Source organism: Callorhinus ursinus, unplaced genomic scaffold (genome assembly GCF_003265705.2).
Source record: "Callorhinus ursinus isolate GAN/ISIS: 27379988/994484 unplaced genomic scaffold, GSC_fseal_2.0 scaffold2, whole genome shotgun sequence".
NCBI classification, from domain to species: Eukaryota; Metazoa; Chordata; class Mammalia; order Carnivora; family Otariidae; genus Callorhinus; species Callorhinus ursinus.
Window position 1 is genome coordinate 23,534,910 of NW_027397064.1, and position 27,410 is coordinate 23,562,319.

At 34.1% G+C, this 27,410-nt stretch overlaps 1 protein-coding gene across 8 annotated transcripts in view; it reads left to right on the forward strand.

The window, feature by feature from the left end:
- ERBB4 (erb-b2 receptor tyrosine kinase 4) overlaps window positions 1-27,410 on the forward strand; it is a 1,101,497-nt gene that overhangs the window by 792,179 nt on the left and 281,908 nt on the right. For all 8 annotated transcript variants that reach the window (XM_073879088.1, XM_073879094.1, XM_073879096.1 and 5 more), the window contains exons 6-12: window positions 7,580-7,698; window positions 10,803-10,944; window positions 14,720-14,833; window positions 16,385-16,511; window positions 22,901-22,974; window positions 23,890-23,980; window positions 26,315-26,514. In XM_073879088.1, coding sequence (XP_073735189.1) covers window positions 7,580-7,698; window positions 10,803-10,944; window positions 14,720-14,833; window positions 16,385-16,511; window positions 22,901-22,974; window positions 23,890-23,980; window positions 26,315-26,514 — 867 coding nt within the window. The remainder of the gene's footprint in view (window positions 1-7,579; window positions 7,699-10,802; window positions 10,945-14,719; window positions 14,834-16,384; window positions 16,512-22,900; window positions 22,975-23,889; window positions 23,981-26,314; window positions 26,515-27,410) is intronic.

Below are 27,410 nucleotides of genomic sequence, written 5' to 3' on the forward strand. Positions count from 1 at the left end.
TTGAAGCACTATCTATTTAATGGACACAGTGTGTTTCATGGACACAGTTTGTCGAAATCTGGTCAATAAAGAGAAACAGTATAGGCAGTATAAAGGTACAGGTTACTGAATACTAATTGAAATAGAATAAAATAAAAATAAAATAAATGTGCTTTAAAATATGTTTAGCAATGGAATTCGGGGCTGTCCAGGATACTCTTTACATAGACATCTGTTATGTAAAAGAAAGGAGTAGTTTTCTGACAGCCTCATACTTGCTCTCTGAAATTTTGCCTTCACAATCAGTCCAGTATTTCTGTTCCCACTTTAGGATTTTTTCCTCCCAAATCTTCCTACCTGCTGGCATGTGAATTTTTTTTCTCTTTATTTATTTTTTATTTTTTTTTATTTTTTAAATTTTTTATTGTAATGTTAATCACCATATATTACATCATTAGTTTTTGATGTAGTGTTCCGTGATTCATTATTTGTGCGTAACACCCAGTGCTCCATGCAGAATGTGCCCTCTTTAATACCCATCACCAGGCTAACCCATCCCCTCACCCCCCTCCCCTCTAGAACCCTCAGTTTGTTTTTCAGAGTCCATCGTCTCTCATGGTTTGTCTCCCCCTCTGACTTACTCCCCTTCATTCTTCCCCTCCTGCTATCTTCTTCTTTTTCTTTTTTCTTAACATATGTTGCATTATTTGTTTCAGAAGTACAGATCTGTGATTCAACAGTCTTGCACAATTCACAGCGCTTTGTTTGTTTGCTCTTCCAGTTAGTGATAGAAGGCTTAACAACACAAATGGGAAATTAAAGCAAGAGGTCAGTCAGTGTGGTAAAATTTCAGACAAGATCGACAGTCAGTCGATCAACCAAATGGTATAAATAATCTATATAGTTTTCCCCATTTTTGCTGGATAGCATAATGATTCTCAACTGTAGACTGCATATTGGAATCGCCTGGGGAGTTTATTAAAAGTGGCAAATCCTAGAATGTTGCAGGTAATTTTGATTTAATAGGAATTAGATGATTCCCAGGCATTTTAAACATTTTATTTAAATTTAATTAATTAACATATAGTGTATTATTAGTTTCAGAGGTACAGTTCAGTGATTCATCAGTCTTACATAACACCCAGTGCTCATTACACCACATGCCCTCCTTAATGCCCATCACCCAGTTACCCCATCCCCCCATCCCCCTACTCTTTCAGCATCCCTCAGTTTGTTTCCTATAGTTAAGAGTCTCTTATGGTTTGTCTCCCTCTCTGATTTCATCTTGTTTTATTTTTCCCTCCCTTCCCCTATGATCCTCTGTTTTGTTTCTTAAATTCCACAAATGAGTGAAATCACATGATAATTGTTTTTCTCTGATTGAGTTATTTTGCTTAGCATAATACTCTCTAGTTCCATCCACGTTGTTGCAAATGGTAAGATTTCTTTTTTTTTTTTTTTAAGTATTCTGTATCCTGCTACTCAAAATGCGGTCTGTGCACCAGCAGACAGTGACATGACCTGGGAGCTGATTTGAATGGACAATCTTGGGCCCCACTGAGATTGACCAAGTCAAAATCTTCATCTACACAAGAATTCCCATATTAGAGTTTGAAAGACCCTGTTAGATACTTTAATATTATACAGCTTGGTTCAGAACCACTGGGTAGAGGAAGTGAACAGAACCAGAAGGCCCTGAGATTGAGGATATGAAGGAAATGAGGAAAGAAGCAGCAGGTAAGGAAGGGAAGAGAAAAGTGGCAGAGTGTAAAATCAGGAGAAGACAGTTATCAAGACTTTACTTAAACTTAACCTTAATTTTTTAAAGGGCAAAGATCTTTTTGTTTTGTCACTGTGATGTCAGCGCTCCGTTTTGCATTATTTATGAATGTTCTTTATCCTTTTTGTAACTCATAGGAAGCAATAATAAATATTTAATTAATAAATTGTCAAAATTCTTTAAATAAAATAATTTCTAAGGGAGTAATTTTAAACATGGTATTGTTATATTTAAAGAAGTAATTATGCCATTGTTTTTATTGGTGATGTGCTGATATGATAAAGCTACTTACAAATACTTTAATTTCTTGAGATGATAGATATTCTCTCAATAGTATTCCCTTACTGTGGGATGTGTGGTTCCTTAAGCTTTATCCATCGATTCCTATGCATATTTTGGATGAACCTCCCTTCCCAATCTCATGTTTACTGAGCCTAATATAAGAAACATCTTAACTTCCCAGATTTTACCTTTTATATTAGACAATCACAGTTAGTGATGTACCATCAATGAATAAGCTAGTTAAAATTCGACCCAAATATTTTAATGCACCCAATGAAGCAATTTAGGAAGGATACTAAGTATGGGGGAGGGGTGGAATCTAATGAAATAATATTCAGGCAGGAGTGGAAATTAGTATAAGCAAGCAATTATAAGTTAATGTTCCCATGGAGGCTAAGTGAGTTATTTCACTGATTTCAGGAACTGTTTTGTTTTGTTTTTCCATCATAATAAAATATGAATATAGTTTGATGTATTTAATTCATATTAAGTAGTACTATTAATCAATAAATGTCATTAAATAGATTGTACAAAGGGAATGTTTTCTTTTTAAAAAATAAATCTCACGTAACAATGTGAAGAAATATTTCTTAACTGTGTCACCTCACTATTTAGAGATTAAGCTTATTTGTTTTTTTAGCTCTTTATATTGTTACCTGTCAAGCAGACAGTTCTAAATGTATTTCATGCTTACTAAACTTTCAATTGGAATTAAGGCATGTGAAAACAGTGATAGCAAAAAGTGCTATTTTTAGTTTTGAATGTATCTTACTTTTTTACTTTTAAAGTGAATTATAGACTGCTTTTGAAGCAAATCCCATAATTCTCATTAATATCTTAAGTCAAAATTTTGAAAAGTAATGACTTTAGAGAGATGTTTCTTTGTATATTCTTGAAATGTAATGGCATATCTAAGATCAAAGTGTCCTGAAAAAATATGTGATATGTGATCACTAGATAGACAAAATTGCTATTTTGAACAATTTACAGTTGACTCAACACATATGAATGAATAATTTAATGTACATATTTTTAAAGTTTCAGAGCATAATTATTATCGAACATAAGATTATACTGTTAGATTATATTTTAAAACATTATCATATTTAAATAGTATAGTCACAGAGAATTGATCTTAATGTGAACATCTAATAAATAATTTTAAAATAAATTAATGGTTAATTACCTTTATAAATATTATCTACATTAATTTTCTAATTTGATAGGAAAGACCAAAGTATATAAATGAAGAGAAACTGAAACATTTTGTATAGTACCCTGAACCACCATAGAGTTAGAAATGAACACTTAGACATATGTGTCTAAGATTAAAATAGGGTGTGACTTATAAACTATTAATGCTTACTTTGTGCTATTTCCGGCTGAGCAAATCCTGTCAACTTAAAGCCAGTAAATAGACTGTTCTATGATAACACTGACTTCAAATCTAGTAATGTGTTTACTTAACATATGTCTGCTATTTCAATTAGCAACTTTGGCGCATCAAAAAAGCCTTTTTAAATCCGGAAGAGAGGAATTATATATGATTTTATTTTTTTAAAAAAGTGTCTATTAAAAGTGTTTCCTTTTTATAGTATGAATTAGTAAGTAGAATATCTAAATAAATATACTACTTGGATGAAAGATAGGAACATCAATGTAAGCCCAATGTAGGAATATGAATAGTTAAAAAGTGGATATAATTTGTTTGGGTATATTTCATATATGTAGTGTATATGTATATGTACTGTGTATGTATAATGTATATAAAATATAAATTAAAATTACATGGTGACAGGTAGAGTTCTAGACTTTGGAATACACCAACAAACACACTGTGTAATAAGTGAGTTGTAAAATATGTCAGATGGAGTAAGAAAGGAAAGATGAAAGGAAGGAAGGAAGGGGAGGGAGGAAGAGAGAGAGAGAGAAAGATAAAGAAAGAAAAAAAGAAGAGGAGTGTTCATCAAGAATCAGTAGTTTGGAAAGGATTCAGGATTAAACAGAAGTTGGCTTCACTGGGAAAATGAGATTTGAGCAAAAACCGAAAGAAGGTAAATGGACAGACCAAATTGATTTACTATGTAGAAATTTCTTAAAAAAAAAAGATGTATTTATTTATTTGAGAGAGAGGAAGAGCGCGAGTACGAGTGTATATGCACCTGGGGAGGGGCAGAAGGGGAGCGAGAGAATCTCGAGACTCCCCGAGAAGTGGTAGCCCAAGGTGGGGCTTGATCCCACGACCCTGAGTTCGTGACTTAAGCAGAAATCAAGAGTCAGACATTTAATGAAGGGAACCACCCAGGTGCCCCCTATGTAGAAATTTCTATTAAAATACAAAAGAAATTATTTCAAAATTTAATGTTACCCAAATTGCAAATACAAAATATGCCCTGACAGGGGCACCGGGGTGGCTCAGTCCATTAAGCATCTGACTCTCGGTCCTTATCTCTTGATCATGGGATCAAGCCCCAGATTGGGCTCTGTGCTCAGCTCAGAGTCTGCTTCAGATTCTCTCTCCCTCTCCCTCCTCTCTCTCGCTCTCAAATAAATAAATAAAATCTTAAAAAAAATGCACTCACAAATCCGGACTTAAAATTTGTCTTTTTCAAAATCTTCTATAAGATGATAAGAAGTATCTTATAACTTTATTTTTACAAAATAAAAACAAGACAGAGTGAGTCCAAGTGTTGTTTTTGCTTAAACTCTATTTGATGTTTGTATTGATTGCACTTACATAGGTAGGAATATAATCATGTCTAATAGAAGAATATAGTTCATATTTAAACATTATGCACTATTTTATGAATATCATAATCATGTTCAATTAAAAAGGATCCAAGTGGAAATATGGAATTGTGAAGCAATCAATAGCAGAATTTAAGGAGCATTTAAATCTAGTAATAGACACTAACAATAATTCTGTTATTTGGATTTTGATATGCTCTGTTTCTTGGTATTTTAATATTTGTCTATTTACATTTTTTAGTGCCCTATGTCTTTAACTCTCTGCATTTTTTTAATATTTATTTTTATTTACTTTAGAGAGAGAGAGAGCAAGCATAGTGGGAAAGGGCTGAGGGAAAGAAAGTCTTAAGCAGACTCCGCACTGAGATCTCATGACTCTGAGATCACGACTTAAGCTGAAACCGAGAGTTGGATGTTTAACCGACTGTGCCACTCAGGCACCCCTGCATATTTTTTTTCTTTAATATGTGCATTAGGCAGTCAACAAATAACTTTCATTGAATTGGCAATATATGATTTATTTAGTTGGAGAGGATACTTACTTTCTTATATACTGAATGCCAAACACTACCAGTCACCAAGGATAAAAACATAAATAAGACAATGGACTTCAAAAAACTACTCTAATAGTTTAGTAGGGGAAGCAAACATAAAAAAAATACGATGTATTATGACAAGTGAAATAATAATATGTAACATTTGCTGACCACTATTAACAGGGGCCATGGTAAGCACTTTACACCTATACCTCTGTTTACCTTCAGTCCCATTAGATAGATACAAATACCAAATCCATCTTAAAGCAGATAAAGTGAAATACAGAGATATTCAATAACTTGACCATATCACAAGAATAGAGTTTGGATTTGGGCCTAGACCGTCAGACCACATGGAATCTGCATTAACTTTCTCCCTTGTTCAGAAGAAACAGTGATAAACTAACTCATCCTAGAGCTATATCTGGAGTTTTCAGAAAGAAAGTGACATCTGAACTGGATGTTATAGATGAGTATTTGCTAGGCAGAGAAGACAGGAAGGGTTTTTAGCATGAAGGAAAGCATTATAAAAAGGCAATGAGAATCAAAATTGGGAATGATACAAGAAATCAGGAATCACAAGTGGTGATTGTGTGTTGCTGGATATGAGAAGCACAATGAGAAATGCTAATAAAGATAGAGATGGTTTAATTGTTGAAGGACTTTTATCCCTTGCTCAGGGTTTACTCCTTTAGTACAGGGATGACAAGTTTTATTTGCAAAACAGCACTGATTTATAGGCAGTGGCTTGTATTTTCAAGTCATTGCTTTTAGAGCAGCATGGAGGATTAATTGGGATCTGAGAAACCTTTTAGAAGGCTATGTCATCATTTAGACATTACTTTCCCAAACAAAGTTGGAGTAGAGAGGTGGGATGGTAATGAGGAATATTACTTGGCAATTTTATTTGATAATTTTGTTAGGTATGAGAAGCGAGGGTGAGGGGAAAGGAGAAAGAGAAAACACATCCCCAATTTTTAGCTAAGCTACTGAGTGGATGGTGCTACCAATAATCAAGAGAAGGGAACAAAGAGAGATATGCCTGATTGGTAGAGATGGGAAAGTGAGTTACGTTCCTTATTATACATCTTGGGATATCTAAGTGGGGTCTTCTGCAGGCAGCTGGTAACATACCACTGCTCAATATAAAATTCAGATTTGGATCTGATGTCATCTACCTATAGGTAGTATGCAAAGGGGATGGATGATTTCATCTAGGCATGAGCCCATAACCCAAAGAAATTGACAAGACCAACTCTGGGGAATGCTGTCATTTGAAGGACAGATGCTGCTATAGTAGCAGTTGAAGGAAGCTTTGAAGAACGAGTCAGAGAGATGGAAAGAGATCAGACTGAAGTGGAAATAAAGAAGCCAAGATGTGATGTGCTATATATCTTCTGTAAGATTCATTTCTCTAAATACTTTAAAAATATCTCTTTGGAATAAGTGAAATAAGTGTCCCTCAAAGGTGTAATTTTGATGCCTAGCCTATAGCACCGATTTTTACTAAAGCATACCCTAATATAGTGCTGTCAGCTTGGATCAAAGGACATTATAAGAAAAGACCAATGGAAATTTGTGTTGCATCTACTATGAATGTGTCTCTCTCTGCCACATCCCTCCCTCCCTCCCTCCTTCCCTTCCTTCTTTCCTTCTTTTGAGGATGTTGCTCTCTTCCTTACACAGGAAACTTGGTAGAAATTTCACTTATATCTCAAGAAAAGAAACAGTTATGCTTCTGCTGACCAGTTATCTATACATGTATCTGTATCTATATTTATCTATCTGCTTGATATGAATCATGTAAGATATAATGTGAATCATGTAAAAGTTTGTTTCCCTTTTTTCATTGACTCTAAAAGGCTTAGATTATTTCCGGGGATATCTTCTGTCATAAAACCTTGCTGTGCCCCTTGTGGATAGACTCCATCTTTTGCAGCCTGCCAAAATGCCTCATTCAATTATTTCAAATTTGATTCTTTCCTGCTAAGTCGTATGATTGTTTTGAAAAACACTGTAAGTGTTTGCTGGAACAAGAAAGAAAATAAAAACAAGTGTATGTATTAATTTTGAAGGTTTTTGTACAGTGATTTTGACCTATTGCAGACTTCATTTGGTAAATGTTAGCTGAACTGAATCCACAGTGGGTTGAGTATTGTTATGTGAGAGCTCAGCTTTTCTCAGCTACTCCAAAGCACCTTAGAAGTTTCTCTTGGTGACTGACTGATCAGGGTCCCATCTCTGTCTTCCACAGTGACAAGGACGGTGTGTGCAGAACAGTGTGATGGCAGGTGCTATGGGCCCTATGTCAGTGACTGTTGTCATAGAGAATGTGCTGGGGGCTGCTCAGGACCGAAGGACACAGACTGCTTTGTAAGTCTTGGAGCTTCTACTTTTCCCATCTCCATCCTTCCTGGCTGGACTTAGGCACATTGACTCTTTAACATTAAAATAAGATCAAGTTTAACCATTTTAACCATTACTCATTTTAGGATTAAGAAAGATGCTCTGCCTTCCTATAATTCATTCCCTCACTCGGTGGCTATTGATTGACTAGGATTGTTCTGTTCTTGTACATGAATTATGTCTTTCTGATGTAATTTACAATACAGGTGAGATGTATTAGAGAATGTGAAGAGGAATATATTGAGATATCTTTTTAAAAGCTAATAGCATCCTTCCAAAATTTACATTGATTACCTGTTTATGTTGTTGCATAATTGAGTTTTCTGAGTGGGGGCTCTTGAATTTTATTTCTTGGATTTAAATTTTAAGGATATAACCATAGATTTCAAGATTATTCTTAAATTTAACTATTTCCCAGTTTATTTTGTTTACAAGTTAATTTATTCATAATTTATAAGATTTACAAATGCATGCTTAAAGCAATTTATATGCTAATCTGTGTGATTTTTATTTTAGAAAAGGACACTTTCCTAAACATGTTGAGAACATGTTTTAATTACATTTTAATATACCTGATACAGTTCTTTCTGTTCTTTTGAATGCAAACAGTTCTGTGAGCTATAGTTAACACAATTTCATATACAGACATTATTTTCATTTTAAGCTAAAAATCATAAAATAAGAAATTGTTTTTGCTGTTAAAAATGAACACAGAAATTCATTTTCTTTTTCCCATTTTGAAATATCCAAAGAATACACATATATATTTAGAACTGAATATTTTTTCAAATTGACACTTAATTCTGAAAATAAGCAAAACATAAATAAAAACTCTTATGACATAGACAATTTCTTAATTTTCTTAACATCACAAGAAACTTTATTTGTTGACCCTAATCCTATAGTGAAACAAAAGTATCTATTGCAGAAATGAGTAGTGAAGAAGAAAAGAAACATTTTAAAAATTTAAGGAAGATGCTTTAGCAGGCCTTGAAGTGAGACCTTTTCCCTTGCCTATCACCAGACACAAGGTAAAGCTTGATGTCGAGGATGCTGAGCAGGTGTTAACAATTAACAATTCCAAAACAGTAACACCAAGAACAAGAAACACCAACAATAGCCATAACTTTTACTTAGAAGTTTTTCATTGCATTTGTTTTCATGGTTCCATTATCATAATGAACAGAGTGTTGGGTGAGTCTCAGAATCCTCATTTCATTACTTTTATGGGATGGTCCAATGACTCCACTTTGGCATTTGGTACAGAATGTTCAAGAATGCCAGACTGAGGCCTTGGTGTAAGTTACGTTGTTTTGCATTCTGTCTGGAAGGTAAATTTGTTTGATTCCTTTAGTTTATGTCCCTTTGTTGCCAAGTAATCTGTGCACAACCTGCCTAAAGTATGTTCGTAAAGCAATTATGAGGACACATGAAGTTTTATAGCCATAAATTAAAACTTACTGAGTTTTGTAGATTGCTTTTTAATAGATTCTTCCTGGAAAATGTCATCTTAGTGAATAATGTATCATGAGTGAGTCTCGTTCTGATTATGCATCTAGTAGACTATCATCAGGGAATTGTCATGTTGGTGATAAAGTGCTTACTAAAACAACAGTTGATGAAGAAAATGTTTTGAGGAAACAATGAATTAGTGCTTATTAATAACCATACATATGTGCTACGGTGAGCGCTGTGAATTGTGTAAGACTGTTGAATCACAGATCTGTAGTTCTGAAACAAATAACGCAACATATTTTAAGAAAAAAGAAAAAGAAGAAGATAGCAGGAGAGGAAGAATGAAGGGGAGTAAGTCAGAGGGGGAGACGAACCAGGAGAGATGATGGACTCTGAAAAACAAACTGAGGGTTCTAGAGGGGAGGAGGGTAGGGGGATGGGTTAGCCTGGTGATGGGTATTAAAGAGGGCACATTCTGCATGGAGCACTGGGTGTTATGAACAAACAATGAATCATGGAACACTACACCAAAACAAATTATGTAATATATGGTGATTAACATAACAATAAAAAAATTTTTAAAAATAACCATACATACAATTTATGATGAAATATAAAATATAGCTTGAGTGCATATTAGCTTACTTTCCAAGGCTTCAGTTATTCCTATGAAGGTTTAAGCTGTTTAATTAAGAGAATTAGTTTATCAATTCTTTTGAAAGCCATGCTTTATGTACGTAGACATACATTCTATTTTTATACCAAATACCTCTCAGGTGGTAAAATTGTTTTTTAATTCTTCTCAAACGCATTTGAACATATTAACAAATTGAGGTCTCAATACAAATATATAAGTCAGCAGAAACAAATTGTTTTGTTTGAACTTGATGGCTTTCACTGAATGGTGTGGCATTATGAAAAAGACCATATAGGAAATGGCAGCACATTATTTAATTGTGAGCTAAGTAGAGGCTGCTTCTCTTCATTTTGGCATTACATACTCCATATTTACACTTGACTGGTCACCTGCCAGAGCCTTTTCCTCAAGTCCAGTTTAAATATCTATCACAATGTTTTCCTACTATACAACGGCGATGAATGTGCTTACCATGTCACTTACAGCACTGAACTTTTCCAAACACCAGCTTTAAGGAAAATCTAGACTATAGATTTGGGGAGTTAGGTGTTAGTGCCAGACTCTAAGACTCAACATAAACCCTTTGAATGGTGTGAGTTGAAATAATTTTTCACTATTAGCTAATTTTAATAATTTAGATCAATTATTAGTTTGGAGATTACTGGGTAGAGACTAGGTAAGTTGAATATCAATATCTTTGTATAGATTGTATATTCATTGACATTGGAAAAACAGCTTTGTAAAATTTTCGACGTTCAATACAAATTTGAACTTAAAAATAAGTACTTACTGACTATAAAGCTGTCAAACTTTATATTTTTTATGAAATATAAGAATAGAACATACACATATGTTTTATATAAATATGAATATAATAAGTAAAGAACACATCCTTCTTACACAGCTATTAGAGCAGGGTTCCTTTAACGAGTATTATGAAGGGTATTCTTAAATGAAATTAATATTTGCTATGTTGTAGGCCTGCATGAATTTCAATGACAGCGGAGCATGTGTTACTCAGTGTCCCCAAACTTTTGTCTACAATCCAACCACCTTTCAACTGGAGCATAACTTCAATGCAAAGTATACATATGGAGCATTTTGTGTCAAGAAGTGCCCACGTAAGTAACAAGATAAGAATAACCAAATTAATTAGATCATCATTTAAAAACACACCCACAAAATCATATACATTTATTGTAATTTAAAATTTGCAACATTATCGTGAATTACTTGGATATGGGTACTGTTGCTTACCATTTCACTAATAAGGAAATTACAGTTCAAAAAATTCAAGGGATTGGTCCAAAGTCTCAGCAAAGGAGTGACATGTTTGAGGTTAGAGTGTAGTGTCATTGCCTTCTAAACTTACTGTTTTCACTATTCCTCAGTGTTTTTGTACATGATGCTGTTTCTCAGAAAAGTGATTAGTTAAGTAGGAGCAAGCTTTGTACTGAATGAGGTCTGCTTCTAATCACAATGAATGTTTACCTAATATCCTTTCTGATTACTTATTTGTAATAGAATGTATAGAACTATAGTTTTAATATCAAATCTAATCTTAAACAATAACTGTAGATGTGAAGGGCATGTTTAGAGGTCTTTACAAAATTGACAGCTCATCCTGAGGATTCAAACAGTTTAGCTTTCATCAATAATTCAGTAAATATATGTCTTCATATTTGCTCCAGTCAGTTTCTTTGCTTGGAATGAGTGATGGGACATTATTTCTTCATTGTTCTATCTACTGGAAAAACTGGAAAAAAAAATCACTACATTTGTCCATATATTCATTTAAAAGAAGAAGGTTTTACAAGCTACTGCATACCACTATTATGGTTTTCTTCATTTTGTGCCTGTGACTGAGTAAGAAGTATAAAGGACATGGGATGAGAGTGGCTGTGGGTTCTGGCTTTGCCCACGTATTACTCATGTGATTTTAAATGAACTATTTAGTTTTCTGTATTCTCCTCTTTAAGATGTGGCTGGTAATAATCATAGTTCTCTTCTCTCCCAGAGTTATTATAATGATCAAAAGGATGGGGAATAAGAATCAGAGGGATAGCATATAAAAACAAGTCTTTGGAAACAATGACAATTTTAGTCATTATTATTAAATATTTTTATATTGGTTAAAAGAATAATTATGCATACAAGCTTTCAACACCTAACTTGTGGCAAGTGGCTAAACACTGAGAACTATTTTGTGAAATTACACGCCCAGTTTCTAGATATGGTAACTCCTAAATTTCATTTCTTAGAATAGTTTAGGTCAACAAATTACAGGCTAATTTAAAACACTTTGGTATTTATCTATGTAAATTTCAAATATTTGAAGGGCCCTGCTCATAAGGCATGGTTTGTTAAACTGCAGCTATCTTGGAAAAACAAAGACATTTAGTTCCTAAATACTGCTCTACAATCCTTAATCTTGAATTCTAAAATTCAAAAACTCCAGATAAATATTTTTTGAAACTCATTTGGCTGCAAAATCTGAACCTAACTGATATGAGGGTCTTTATAATTTGTATTTACTCCACTTAGCATATATTACTACAAAAATGTAGAAGTGTTTAAATATGGGGCATTCCTGTAAAGACCTTGCAGAAAGGATGGTTACATAATATACAGTACATTCACTCGTTGCAGGTTGAGTTTGCCTCAGAAAGAGATTAGGTTGTTAAGAAGGAGTGTTCTCAGAAGGAAGACAGGAAGGATGAAGAACAGGAAAGGAACAGGCTGTGATGCATTCTCCGCAATGTACCTTTTTTGTGGCGGATGCCCCCTGGTGGATAACTGGGAATGTAATGATTGCACTGTGCCCACCCCGAAGAATCCATACACATCCCTCTACCCCAGACTCCCTTCAATCCCAGATTTTCCAATATTTCTTCCTCCAGGGCAAGCCACTGCTCATGAATCCACATTTATTCTAAGCTCAGGTCACTTTCATACAAAGTAAATGATCATTTGAACTACCCAGAACCATGCCCACTGGTAGGATTTTTTTCCTCGTTACCATCTTTCTAGTCCCCTCCTCAGTGAGGCTGCAGGGCAGCTGTCGTTCATTTTGAGCTGCTTGCACCCACATACCAAACTTAGTTTTTGTCCTCCCTCTGTTAGCTTGTCACAAGTGCCCTCTCTTGGTCCCCATGCAGCCACAGGTATGAGCCGAGGGAGAGGTACCAGCACAAGGAGTCTGGGCTATCTGCTTATGCAGTTTACGTGTGCCTCTGCCTGGACTCATATCCAGTCTTAAATGCATTGCCTCCATCTTAACAGTGGATTCTGTTGGACCTGCCCAACATTATAACATCATGGTTCAAATAAAACCTGATGTGTGGTGGGCGATTCTGACTATAAAATCCATCAATGACCCATGGTTAGGTGCTCTATCTCTATCAGGACCCAGAAACATCTAAGGAGCTGTTTATTAAAAGGTGTATAATTCTATGCTACAGATGGCATGGATTAGCTCTAGAATCCTAGAGGTCTCTGATAGGATTTTCCAGCTGGGACTTGCCATAACTCCATATGGCATACTTCCTACCACAGACACTCCTAAGATCATAAAGCCTCACGGGTTGGTTTGTTTGTTTGAGGGAGAGAAAGAGAGTGTGAGCATGGAGGAGCAGAGAAGGAGGGAGAGTGAGGGGGAAGAATCTCAAACAGACTCCACTCTGAGCATGGGAACCCGACTCAGGGCTGGATCCCAGGACCCCAAGATCATGACCTGAGGTGAAGCCAAGAGTTGGAAGCTTAACCAACTGAGCCCCCCAGGCACCCCACCTCTTGGATTTTGTGACCCAAGTAGCAGAAATGCTTGCATCCCAGACTGGACCTGTACCATATGCCTTTCTTGATCTGAGACCCCTTCAAGGCCAGAAGCGTTCCATACCACTGAATATTAGGCCAGAAGCAGTATGCCCTGACAGGGAATATACTGCCTTTAAAATATAAAGTGGCCTTGGCGCGCCTGGATGGCTCAGTTGTGGGGCATTTGCCTTCGGCTCAGGTCATAATCCTGGTGTCCTGGGATCGAGCCCCCCATCAGGCTCCCTGCTCCGTGGGGAGCCTGCTTCTCCCTTTCCAACTTCCCTGCGCTTGTGTTCACTCTCTCACTCTCTCTCTCTGTGTTGAATAAATAAATTAAAAAAACTTATATATATATATAAAGTGGCCTAGCAGGCGTTGTGTTTTCCCTTCACTATGGGAGGCTCTAGATGCAGTTATCTGGGTTCTTTACTGGGGGGCAGGCAATGTCCTGGCATATTTCAGATCACTGGAGCCATAAATATTTTACCAATGTATCAGGTAATCAGACATTCCTGATTTATGTAGTATGCCTTTCCTAAAATGCTGCCTTTCAAATTCCATTTTGTTTCTTCATATAAAACTATGGAACAGTTTCTATGGCATTCCACTGAAAGACAGAACACATTTTAAACATTTCCTCCTGGATATGAAGTGCACTCTCTTGATCCAAGGCAATTCAACGTCAGCTTCATTTGTGTTTCGTGTAACTTGAAGTATTTTTAGACTTCAGACTTGCATCATGACGTGAAATGAAGTGGAACTATTGAAAAACACAAACTAAATGTCATGTAGTTTCCTAAGTCTATAAAAGAAATTCACTCTATCTTGGGGGCAATTCAGGTTGCGGTGCTGTAGTCAAGCAGGGACTAACTGTTGTTAACACACGCTGCCCTTGGATTAGATGTGGATGTTCGTAGATTCTATTTCAGGTTGAGATATTTAAACAGAGTTGTTTTAGGGAAAGAGACAGACATGTATACTATCAGTGATGCTAATCATTGTCAAGCCCTAAAGTACTTTGTTTTAAACTTGTTTTCTGACCATCAACATTGCTAATTTCACCGTTTTTTTTCAAATCAGATAACTTTGTGGTGGATTCCAGTTCTTGTGTGCGTGCCTGCCCTAGTTCCAAGATGGAAGTAGAAGAAAATGGGATTAAAATGTGTAAACCTTGCACGGATATTTGCCCAAAAGGTGAGTGATAGTTGAGATTATTTTGGCTAGAACAGGGACCTACTCTAAGGTTTTTCCATTTACTTTTTAATGGACTGGCTAAGTTCACCTCTCTGAACACACACATCTTTTCCATGACTTTGAATAGGTCCCCAAAGTATCAACTCTCTTAACAGTGTGTATTATCGATTTTGAATGTTGTATACTAAATGATCCAGGTTAAACTGGGAGTTTAATAGAAATTCAGAAAAAAGTTACATTTTATTCTATATGCAGCAAAACTTAGAAGGTATGCATACAACAAGGGATTGCATGATTATTTTAGCATTAAGAACCCATATTAATTCCTTGCCACTCCACACTAAATGATCTGCTATGCATATGAAGGTGCAAAGAGACAAATATGTTTACCCTCCAGGTCTTTGAAACTATTTTGAAAGATTAGATATATAAAGTGACAAGGAAATTTACTGTCAGTATTCAATAAATGTTGCAGATAATTCCTCTTTTAGAATTTTAGTAGAGAAAGAAATCCCTTCTAGCTGTGGTGCTCAAATTCCTCACCCAAATGAAACTTAAATTAAGCAAGATGAAAAGTACAGTCCAAATTTTCTGAATGATATTAAGCCTTCCAAAGTATCAAAGATTGCCTTTAAAAAGGGCAAACTTCAGACTTATTTTTAGACTACATTCTCTTTCTCTTTCCTCTTTCTCTTTTTCCCCTCCACCCCCACACATTTTATCTTGCTTGTTTTGTTTTTGAGTAGAGCCTTCAGAAAGTACAGGTAATACTCAATTTAAGAATTTAAGTGTGAGGGCGCCTGGGTGGCTCAGTCGGTTAAGCGTCTGCCTTAGGCGCAGGTCATGATCTCAGGGTCCTGGGATGGAGCCCTGCATTGGGCTCTGTGCTCAGAAGGGAGTCTGCTTCTCCCTCTGCCTCTCACTCTTCTTCTCCCTCTGACCCTCCCTGGCTCGTGCTGTCTAACCCACCCACCCCCTGCCCTGCTCAAATAAATAAATATTAAAAAAAAAGAATTTAAATTTAAATACTTAAATGGCTCTTGATTCTGGTTACAACTCACGTCATTAGTACTTTGTTCAATATATATTCATAATTAGAACAATGTTTTTAAAACCATAGTTTGTAGACCATCATTAGGCTATGAAATGATTTTACTCAAGTGACCAGGATTTGAAAGTATTGAAAATGATATTTTAGGGTGGATGAGAAAATAGTTGATTTTACGTGGCAAAGGCAAGTATTGATTGTTGTAAGTTTTGTTTTAGTTATGTATGTGTTGTGTGAGTATCCTGGGACTTGATAATAAGATATGATTCTTATGCATCATGGTCACTAGACGATCATGCAGGGGCAATATTTTAAAGCAGGCCCAGCAGTCAATGTTGCATGAATAAAGTATTATTTTATTTGTTAGAAAACTGTTTATTTCTTATGATGAACTCTTTTCATTTTTATAATGAAAAAATACTATTATTTTATAATAAAAATGCAATAATTTATTGACTGGAAAAGAAGTTTCTCAACACCCTGACTTTGTCTTATTTCTACAGCTTGTGATGGTATTGGCACAGGATCACTGATGTCAGCTCAGACCGTGGATTCCAGTAACATTGACAAATTCATAAACTGCACCAAAATCAATGGGAATTTGATCTTCCTTGTCACTGGTATTCATGGGTCAGTATGAAGAATTTTTGTAGAAAATTATTTTACGAAGTATGGACAAAGCTTTAGAGATTCTTTAGCTGTGTCTGTTTGGTTCCTTTTGACCCAGATGAGTTCTGCCCTTCGTTCATGCTCTTCTCCAACAAAATCAAATGGCAGATTTTGCCAGCAATGATAGTAAAAACCACAGTTTTGAGATACATAGACTATGAGTTTATAACTACTTAGATGTGACAATATAAATTTATATATAAACTAAAATGTATTTGTGGGATATCCTCAAATCCACAGATTTCAGAAAGCTTGACATATTTTTAGATATGTTTAGGGAAACAGTGTCAATGGGTGAAGTGAGGAATTTCACTCAAACTCCTAACTGCTTAGTTCAGGAAAACATAAATTAATATTCCTTTTTAAATGTATCTCGTAGAGAACAAATCAGTAAGTTAAATTCTCTTGAGCTTTCAGAAATTTTCTTTGGCCTGATGTATCTGTCTTTTTCTCTTTTACTTAGGTTAGGAAATTAGTACTAATATAGGAGATCTAATAAATGAATTTCATTTTAGCAATAAAAATTGTAACATTTTCTGGGTTCCTTCACTACAGAACCACCTGCTGGTTTTAACTGGGAAAACAACGAAGTTTGTATTCTTTCAATTGTAATAAAAATGTCTATATTTTTACTTTATATTTTATCTGTTTATCTATATTACTCTTAATCCCTAAAAATTAGTGCTACAGGCTACAGATAAAGAATATTACTCACATATTTCAATTCAAAATCTTAACTCGAAACATATATCACATCATTTCTAAAAGCAAAATAATTTAACACATTATGAATAAATATGTCCAAATAGGAACAGCAAGAGAAATAGAACAAAGTGTTTCTTTCCATGCAAATAAATTACGGTAGGTCTTATTGCATAAAGCATTTCTTTACTTTAAAATGTAGCTTTTAATATGGGTTCATGCCAGATACCCATAATGGTATGTGCACACTTTCTGCCCCAGATCTGTTTTATTCCGCCCAAGCAGTGCTTAAAAAATAAATATATGGTCAAGATTTCTAACTTCTCTTTAAAAATATGTAGATTTGGTTACCCTTAGCACATACTCCTACATGGCAACAATCTTTTGGAGCCAGGGAGTTCTAGCCATTTTGAGATAGGACAACCAAATTTACCAGAGTCACTACTAACTCTCTAAATCTATTTACGTTGCTGTTCTCACCCCCTTCGCCCCAAAGGGTAGGAGACTCAACATTTAGGTGCATCTATATAATTGAATGCATATATAACATTTACTAAGACAATATATCCACACTGTAACTATTTTCAAAACCAAATACCACCATGAATGAAAGATCGTATCATGGTAACAGCATCTTCTGAGAAATAGGAAGACATACCCACTTAATTCACATTGCCTGCTTCCACGTGGGTATAATAAATGAATTGGCCTCAAGTCCATCAGTGTGGGGAAAGATTTGAAAACATAGTCTCATAAATTGCATTAGAGAAGTTGTTTTCATTCTAATCAGACCCAACATCCATCTTTTATAAATTAAGTGTATTCCTACTTCCTTTTGAATTATGAAATAAAAATCATAGATAATATAGCCTACCTATATACATAATTTTATAATGTGATTCTAATTATCTATTTATAACTTAAAGAAAAAATACAAGAAAAGTAATGGATAATAAAATATGTATTGATAGGAAAATGCTCAGCTTCTACTTACTTATGATGAAAGTTGGGACTTGTGAGACGTAAGATTAGAAGTTATTCTGTGCAAGAAGTATGGGGAAATAAAGACTAGAGGAATGGCTGACCACTGGAATAGGAAATAAGTAACAGACATATTGTTATATGACAAGAGAAAGACAGAAATAAATCATTCAAATAGAGGCAACCTGACTGCAGAATTACACCCAGTCATGTATGATCAACTATGAAGTTTGTGCACATGAGTCCTTAACTGGATGGGACATTTAAGGTTGTTCAAGACATGAGGCAAACCTTTGCTGGGAAAGACATTTAATTTTCTTGGCTTGGGGTTATTACGAAAGCCTATAATGTCCCCCAATATGTGTTACAACTGACACGCCTCTGCAAATGTCCCAGCTTCCCCTTAGTGGGGTAATACTGCCCCCATTGAGAACCACTGCAAGAATTCTGTGATAGTAGAAGGATTATGAACCAACAAAAGCAACCCACTGATGGTTAATCTTGTAGGTAAACCATGGGTGGGGAAGTTTGACAAAGATGATCAAGTGCAGTTCAGAATTCTTATTTTAGTCTCGGTTCCTTATGGAGCATATTTATCAAAAGTCAGGATTTATACTAATTGTAAAATGGTTTTACATATTCTGAATCACCTAATGTCCAGAATAGAGGAAATATCAATAAATAAATGCAAAAAAGGGAAGCAGATATGTCAAGATATAATAATCCATTGTATAATAGACACCATATATTCACAAATTTATGAGAAGAATCATTACAAAGTATTAGATTAATCCAGACTTTCAAGGAAAACAACCTTGCCAATTCACTCAGGTGGAAATGAATTATAGAAAATTGACTCACATAATTAGAAACAGAAAGGTAAACAAAGCCTCTCTTAAACATGAGCTCAGAAAGTAAGAGTTAAAGTTCCTACTTCAGTAATTTGATCCAGACTATACTAGAGTTTGATTTGAGGCTCTAACATAGACAATTTCCATTATATGTCAAATGCTCAGTTTCTTCCAGTGTAAAGTTGAGAATTGAGTTTATAATAAAGACCTACCTTCTCTGATTATTATGGGGATTAAAAACAAAAAATTATTTTTGAGTGCTCAGCCAAGTACCTGGCATATTGTGAAACATTAATAAATGGTACAAAAAAAAATAAAGAGGCAGGGGGAGAAAAGGAGGGAGGGAAAAAGGGAGTGTGTGCATTTAAAAAAAGCAAAGAAGGAGGAGACAGTGCTAAAGAAAAATCTCAATGACTATATCTAGTTATAGCACAACATGCAGTATAATAGATACTATTTTGTAGACTACTGAAAACCAAATAAAGGCAAAGTTATTTTCATGGCAGTATTTCCTTTATGATAAGTCATACTCCTTCCTTAGTCCAGAAGATTATTTCTTCTTAATCATAGCACTTAACTTGGAATATTTTAATACTAACATTATAATTAATGTTATTGTGTCTCAACCATAATATATAAGGCATTTTCCAGGACAAATATATATGTTATATATGATATTTCTCATTCCCAATTTTATACCAGTATAAAATATATATTCTGAAGCCTTTCTCTTGATCTTAGGAAAGTTTTGATAAAAAGTTAATTCAGTAAGTCTAAGACATCTTATAAATGCTTAGGCATTATGTGTATTCATGTATACAATTCATGCATGTATGAAGAGAGAGATTTTAAGTGTGACTAGCATGAAGTATTACAAGCAAAAAACGTCTAGTAAATTAAAGACATGTTTTACTTCACTTATTCCCATTACCCTCGATCTTCTATTTTTTAATAGGATGTATGGTTTGAGTAAAATAGCTAAGGTATTTCTTTAAGCTAATAGGTAAAATTCATAATTAGATGAGATAATACTTTTCAAAAACAAGTTTCTGCAAAAAATAAACTTACTGTAAATTTGTCAATTACAATTTTAATATATAAAAGAACTCAACAAAGTTAATTGTCATGTTCAGTTTATAGCACAATGGTGTCATTGCCAGAAGGCACTCTTAGTTCTTTATTTAGAATGGGAACCACAGGCAAACCTGTGTTCAGGGTTATTCATAGGAATGTTCACCTTTCACCTCTACTCATGTTTGATAATAGTCATGTGCATGTACTTAGAGTAACAAAATGCTCACCCAATAAGCATGTTCATGCTGTGTCGCAGTGAGACACAGACAAGAAAGTGCTTAGATAAGAGAGTGTAATGATGATATACAATGGAAAAGAGCTAATGGGTTTGGTGAAAAATAAAGCGATTTCAATGGAATTATAAAAATAGGTTTCTCTCTCTCCTGAGCTTTATTTGGATCACCAAACACAATGACAGGGTGGACATAAAGTTCTTTCACATGGCTCTGTATTTAGCTAGGGAAGTTTTCAATTTTAAAGTACTGTGGATTTTAAGTGGCTATAGGATGCAACTCCCTGCAGGTACTTTGAAGTTGGTAAGTAAGATTCTGTCAACTTATTTTATGAGAATCCTGAATCTCTAAAATTTAGTATATAAAATTTCTGTGGTCCATTGGGCTTCATATGAACAGTCCAGAATTCATTTCTTTCCTGGAAACTTGGAAGTGTTCTCAGTAAAGGTTTAGACTGACCCTATTATTGTGTGCTTGCCCTGAATTGTGAGTGTTTCTCCATAGCCAAGATATTTGATTATATGACCAGAGCTGTTCTATACACTGCTTTTCATCAAACAACAAATGTTGAAAGCTCATTCTACTACTGCAGAGCTGATATTTTCTCTGCATACAAAAGTCTTTGCACATTAAAAAATGATAACAAGATTTTGCCCGCATGGTGAACTTAATTTCTTGGCTTCATGTTCATCAAAAGCATAGTATTTCATTCTATGTATCAGTTATAAATAGAGCAAGTTTGCCAGAACATTAATTTAGACTTTAAGCTTTTGAGAGACATTCATATCACATTGAGGAAAATCTTAATTATGTGTGAATTATGGGGAAACTCATTTATAGTGTTTCTCTAAGCCTTCTAAAACACTCCCTGTTAAATTAGTGGTACATTGTATCAATTATACTTCATAGATTGAAACAGTATTTAATCAAGCAGAGTTTTTGTTGTTGTTTTGTTTTGTTTTTTGTTTTTTGTATTTTTTAAGATACAGGATGGTTCACTGTATAGAAGCATATGCGGATAAACCAAGTTGAGAGAGCCAGTAAAATGGAGTTCCAAAGATTAAGGTTGTTGGAACTAATAGTGTTTTCAAGGTTCTAGGGCAAGGATGAATTAATGTCAATGGGTTCAGACTCAAATTTTAGAAGACAGGCCTTATGCCTTTCTGTTTGTCAGAGGGCTGTGGAACACCTTGATTGATAGCCCTATTAAGGCCACATCTAATGTATCACAGTATCCTATTGTTTACTCCCCAAGTGAAAAAGAAGGTTCTCAAAGATGTAAAACAACAGATGTCCACAGCAATAATAAAGCTCAGGTGATTGCTACAGATGGATACATGCTTCTAAAAAACCCTAAGTTCGTTGTTCTTAGGTTTGCTCTCTCTTGGAGAAGTGGTCAATGAATAGTATTTAATTTTTCTCTATAGGGTATATATTGATATGAGGTCTCTATTTGCCCAGGATAGCACAGGTCATCTTTCAAAGTAATAAAACTTAAAAGAAAAGAAAGGTGTTCCTAAAATAGCTGAAAAGAGGTATTCCTTAAAATATTCCTTAAAAAGGAATAAAATAAAAATTTTATTCCTTAAAATTGCTTGAATTACTGAGAAATGTTTGGTATTATTTGCAAGTATGCAGTTATTTGGTATGGTCAGTATATTATACATGAAAGGTATCTTCCTAAGAAGAAAACTTCTGAAAAATCCAATAAATATTTAATTTTAAAAGGTAATTTATGTTCATTTTTGAAAAGATAGGGCATCTATATATCAATAACATTAATTACAAAAATATATTTATGCTTTAGGAGATGACATTTTTTTAAATCTCCAAAATTTACACCTTTTGGATATTAAGTTTGTTATAAATTTTGTTTCAGTTGTTAGTATGATTCATAAAGATGGAAGAATATTTCCTGTGCTTTAAAAGCAAATATAAATAAACCAGATAGGAACAAGATTGCTCTAAATAATCCTTATGAAGAGTAACTTTCATACAATGTTATGAAAATTTACTAATAAATGTAAGGATATAGTAAAAAAGTAAAAAATGATTTCATGTGCTTCTTTTTATCCATCTTATGAAATTGTAGGTGCTATTAGCACTTTAGGATGCTTTGAGGAGCCCAAAAGGCAATTGTTCTCACCATAATTATTTGCAGAGTATACTTTTCCCAATTAAAAAAAAAACTTTAAAGGCAAAATAAAATAAAATTATTTATAAACAGATTTGTTATGTTTGGGGATTTCTTTCGGATAGTCAAACTGGACCATTCCTCTAGAATTAGAATAACCTTCAAAGAAGAACTCATATTTGATATCATCATAAATGTCCTCAAAGCACCTTTTAATTCTCCTTCACATGTAGCATAACAAACTTTGGACAAGGCATTACTAATCTTTCCATTGCTACTTAAAATTCAATTTGAATGAACTAACTATAGTAACATATCTTATGTTTTCACTTTATCTGATTTAAAATTTGGCTGCATCTCTTCTTGATTCTCTAGGGACCCTTACAATGCAATTGAAGCCATAGACCCAGAGAAACTGAATGTCTTCCGGACAGTTCGAGAGATAACAGGTAATTTTTTTAAAAAGTGCGTTTGTTGTCCTATGAACTATGTGAATTTTAGTGTTTTCCTGAAAATATTACATAATATTGAAATCAGCAACTTATTTTCAAAGCAAATTCTAATTTTAAAAATGCATGTCACTTTAAATGATGGGTGTCTTTATTCCTTATCATTTGTGCACATTTTGAAAGCCCATGGAATTTATAAAATAAAATATCCTTAACATTTTTATGTTTTTTTGTGTGTGTCAACTGATCTTTTGATCCATGTTTTTCTATGTACTTTTTCACAAGAAGTACTGTTGAGCATGGATAACATGTGACACTCATTTGGCACATATTTATTGAGCACCTAATATGTTCAGGGCTGTTATATAGTAGCTGATAAGGGACTCATAGACATGAATTGGATATGGATTTGCTATTGAAGAATGAAAAATCAAATGAGAAAGGTTAGGTATATATATGAATGCATTAGGCTGCAAGGCAGACAAATGATGTCATAAGTGTAGAGATACAGTAGTAAAGGATTTCCAGAAAAATTAAAGCTATATTTTTCTCTTTACATAATTAGACTAAGTAGTTTTGATTTTTAGAAGAATGAATCAAATTAAGGATCATTTAATTCTTTTTACATATATGGTTCTATGATTCTGTGTCTGAGAAACCTAGATTTTTGGTATTCATTACTTTGGTATTCATTATCTATTGAGTATTGTGGCCCAGGAATTTTGGGTAAGACACTCAATCTTGGAAGAAGAACTATGAGATAGAATAGAATGACTTGAAATAGGAATATTCAGTGTCTTTTTTTACCTCCTATCTTTTAAGACATTTTCATCATATTTCAAGGATACTCAGCATTAAACACAGTTACTAAGGTAATGATATTCTGAGTGTTTTTACTGCCCTTGTCTTTTTTAGGTTTCTTGAACATACAGTCATGGCCCCCAAACATGACCGACTTCAGTGTTTTTTCTAACCTGGTGACCATTGGTGGAAGAGTACTCTATAGGTAGGTGTATATGTTCAGAGATGCAGGTCTTCCAGATTTCAAGACTAGTGTCATGTGTACATATCTCAAAGTTTCAACTTCACTGATTCAAGAAATACTGGGTTTCCATTTTTAATTCCAAAGGTAAGCCCAATGAAACATACCCCTGGTTGTGCTTTAAAGTATGCAGGATACAAAATAAATAAATAAGTAAAGTATGCAGAATAAACAGTTTGATTTTTCAACTGCCTCTCACTTAAAGCAGTTTTAGTGTTTTGCATATATGGAGCGCATAAAATCAAGCCTTTGTTTTTGAACATAATGTTATCGTAACTAACAACTAACATGGGATGACTTGATAATGGCTTAGGTGTGTGGGATACAAATGCTGTTTTACCAGAAGGTTCTTGTCTCTGGTGCCATCATTTGAACCACGCATAATGGGACTGATATTTCAGGACTTGGTCTACTACTCTTCGTTAAATGCTGGCTAATAGTGGGCAGAAAAATCAGGGCTCAGAAGCACACTAAAAGTATAATATCAATATTTTAATTCACATAATAAAAATGTGTGTTAATATTTATTAAGCCACTGTTTTATTTTATTTTAGATTTCATCTGTATGAGATTCTTATTTATGAACAGCTAAAAGTTGATTTACATAAAGGGATTTAGATTTCATTTTTTCTACTTAAATCTGAAAGATGCCTTAAATCAATATTATCATCAAATATTCCATAATAATATTTCACAGAAAGTCCACTGAATTTTGCGATTAAAACAGGTATATCTGTAAGAGGTTTTAAACTGTAAAGGGGAAAATTTCTTAATAAAAAGGCATAGTTGAGAGATACAGTCTGTCAAGTTCTACATGCAACCAAATTTTACTATCCATTGAATCAAATGTTAAAAATCTGTCAAGCATTATTATGTTCACATTGTGATAAACTCAAGATGGTTACGATGGGAACACAGATTTCAGAGAATGAATTACATCTCAGTTGAATACACATGTACTGAGTTTCATATAGAGTTTTAATATGTATGTATGTATATGTATGTATATAAGTATATATGTAGCTGTATGTGTGTGTATACATATATATGAGTATTTATATGTATCTGTGTGTATATATATATGTGTGTGTATATATATACACACACACACACACACACACACACAGCACATGGAAAAAATTCTGAGTGTTGGCAGCAAAGTATATTTAGATTTATAAATAAAATACAACGGGACAGCTTTGATCTCCAAAATGTAAAATACTGTTCATTAGTTGATTGAAATGTGGGAAACAGATGATTCTTTAGAGAATAGAAAAGGAATTTAATTACAAAATGTAGACTATGTTAAAATAAAAACAATTTCCTTGGAGTGATAATTTGTTTCCACAGTATAGTTATTTAACTTTTAGAGATGCTTTCCCCAGTTGTCCAAGCCTTCTGAGTATTTTTTTTTAATTTTTAGCTTAATTTCATTCTTCTCTTTAATTTTTAATGTCTCCTATCTTTACTTATACATTCTTCAACTATTACAATTACACTTTGGTTTCTGAGGTATAAATTAAAGCTAAATATCTGTAGTCATTCTCTGTAATATTTACCCCTGAAAGTATGTCTAAATTTATTAAATAGAGTAGAATTACTGTCTTACTTTAGGTAGATGAATAATCATTCCATAAACATTTATTAATTATTTAGCTTTTTTTTATTTTATTTTATTATGTTATGTTAATCACCATACATTACATCATTAGTTTTTGATGTAGTGTTCCATGATTCATTGGGGTGGCTGGGTGATTGACATTGGTGAGGGTATGTGCTATGTATGGTGAGTGCTATGAATTATTTAGCTATTTAAAGTTTTATTTATTTAAGTAATCTTTACACTCAACATGGGGCTCATACCCATGACCCTGGGATCAAGAGCCTCATGCTCCTCCAACTGAGCCAGCCAGATTCCCCTAATTATTTAGTTTTAAAACAGAATTTCATCCTTAAGGAACTTGAGACTTGGGGGATAGTGGGAAAAATAGTGAGCAGATATGTCAGTGGTAAATATGTACACAGAAATGGAGATATCATTAATATTTATACTTCTAAAAATGAACATTTTCTTTTTGGGGGGTCAAATGATTCCTTTTAAAACTCAGTATATATAGCATGTAGAGAAATATTCAGATCACAATTTATTGACTCAGTCTCTTTTTATATGCTCTATTAGCATTCTTTTTGGAGTAAGATGTGACATCCTTATTTTACTTCAAGAATATGTGCCAGAAAATATTTAATAATATATACATATTAAATATTGTTCCATTTTCCCCCCTTCCTTCTCTTTAGTGGCCTCTCCTTGCTTATCCTTAAGCAACAGGGCATCACTTCTCTACAATTCCAATCTCTGAAGGAAATCAGTGCAGGAAACATCTATATTACTGACAACAGCAACCTATGTTACTATCATACCATTAATTGGACAACACTCTTCAGCACTATCAACCAAAGAATAGTGATCCGGGACAATAGGAAAGCTGAAAACTGTAGTAAGTACATTATTCGGACATTAAAACAGAAACTTTGAACATTTTCTCCCATTCTACACTGGACCAAACAGTTAAACATAACTGAGTCAGACCTGTTCCCTCTTTTTCTCAACTCTTAGAAGGGGGGCCGTTAATCAGCATGGGTGACTTTTTATAATTTATTGCATGTTTTTATAACATACTGCATGCTTGCAAATCTTACCCAATTGCAAGAAACTTCCTATAGAGACTAAGGTTCAATAGGTGTAAGTGGAACCTGGGAATCTAAATATGTAATAAGCGTCCTGGGTCAGTTTGTAGCAATTCACCCTATTAAATTTTCTGTTTGCTTTTTGGTTTCAGTGAATAACATAGGATAACAGAGTGTCATTTGGGGGGTGGTGGGAAAAAATGCAGATGTGCTCTGAAATGTGCAAAAAATGCTGTTCAAGAAGTTTGCTGTTAAAGAAGAAAGTTCATTTCATGAATGCATTTTTGTAGGCATTTCATGGTTTCTTTTATTTATTTTGCCACTTACTGATTCACTCCATCATTTCTTTGTTACTCAGAAACAAATGATGTTTTCATGGGTACATAAATATGCCCTTCCTATCTTATACTTTGATATTTCAACAATTAATATTTAACTCTTTTGTTCTACTAAGTACTATTTTCTTCTACATCTACAAGTGCCACTGCTAAGCATATGTGTCTGACTTACTTATGATAAATATCAAATAAAAAGACTCAGAATTTAAATTATCTCTTACAAATACATATACTTATTGTGGTCATGGTGAATCAGTCCTTTAAAAAATCAAACCCTAAGAAACAGTTTGCTGTTGGAATGTCTTCCTATTTGTTTGGTCTCACCATGGGAATAAGCATATATACGTAATGATTGAGTTCATTTTGTA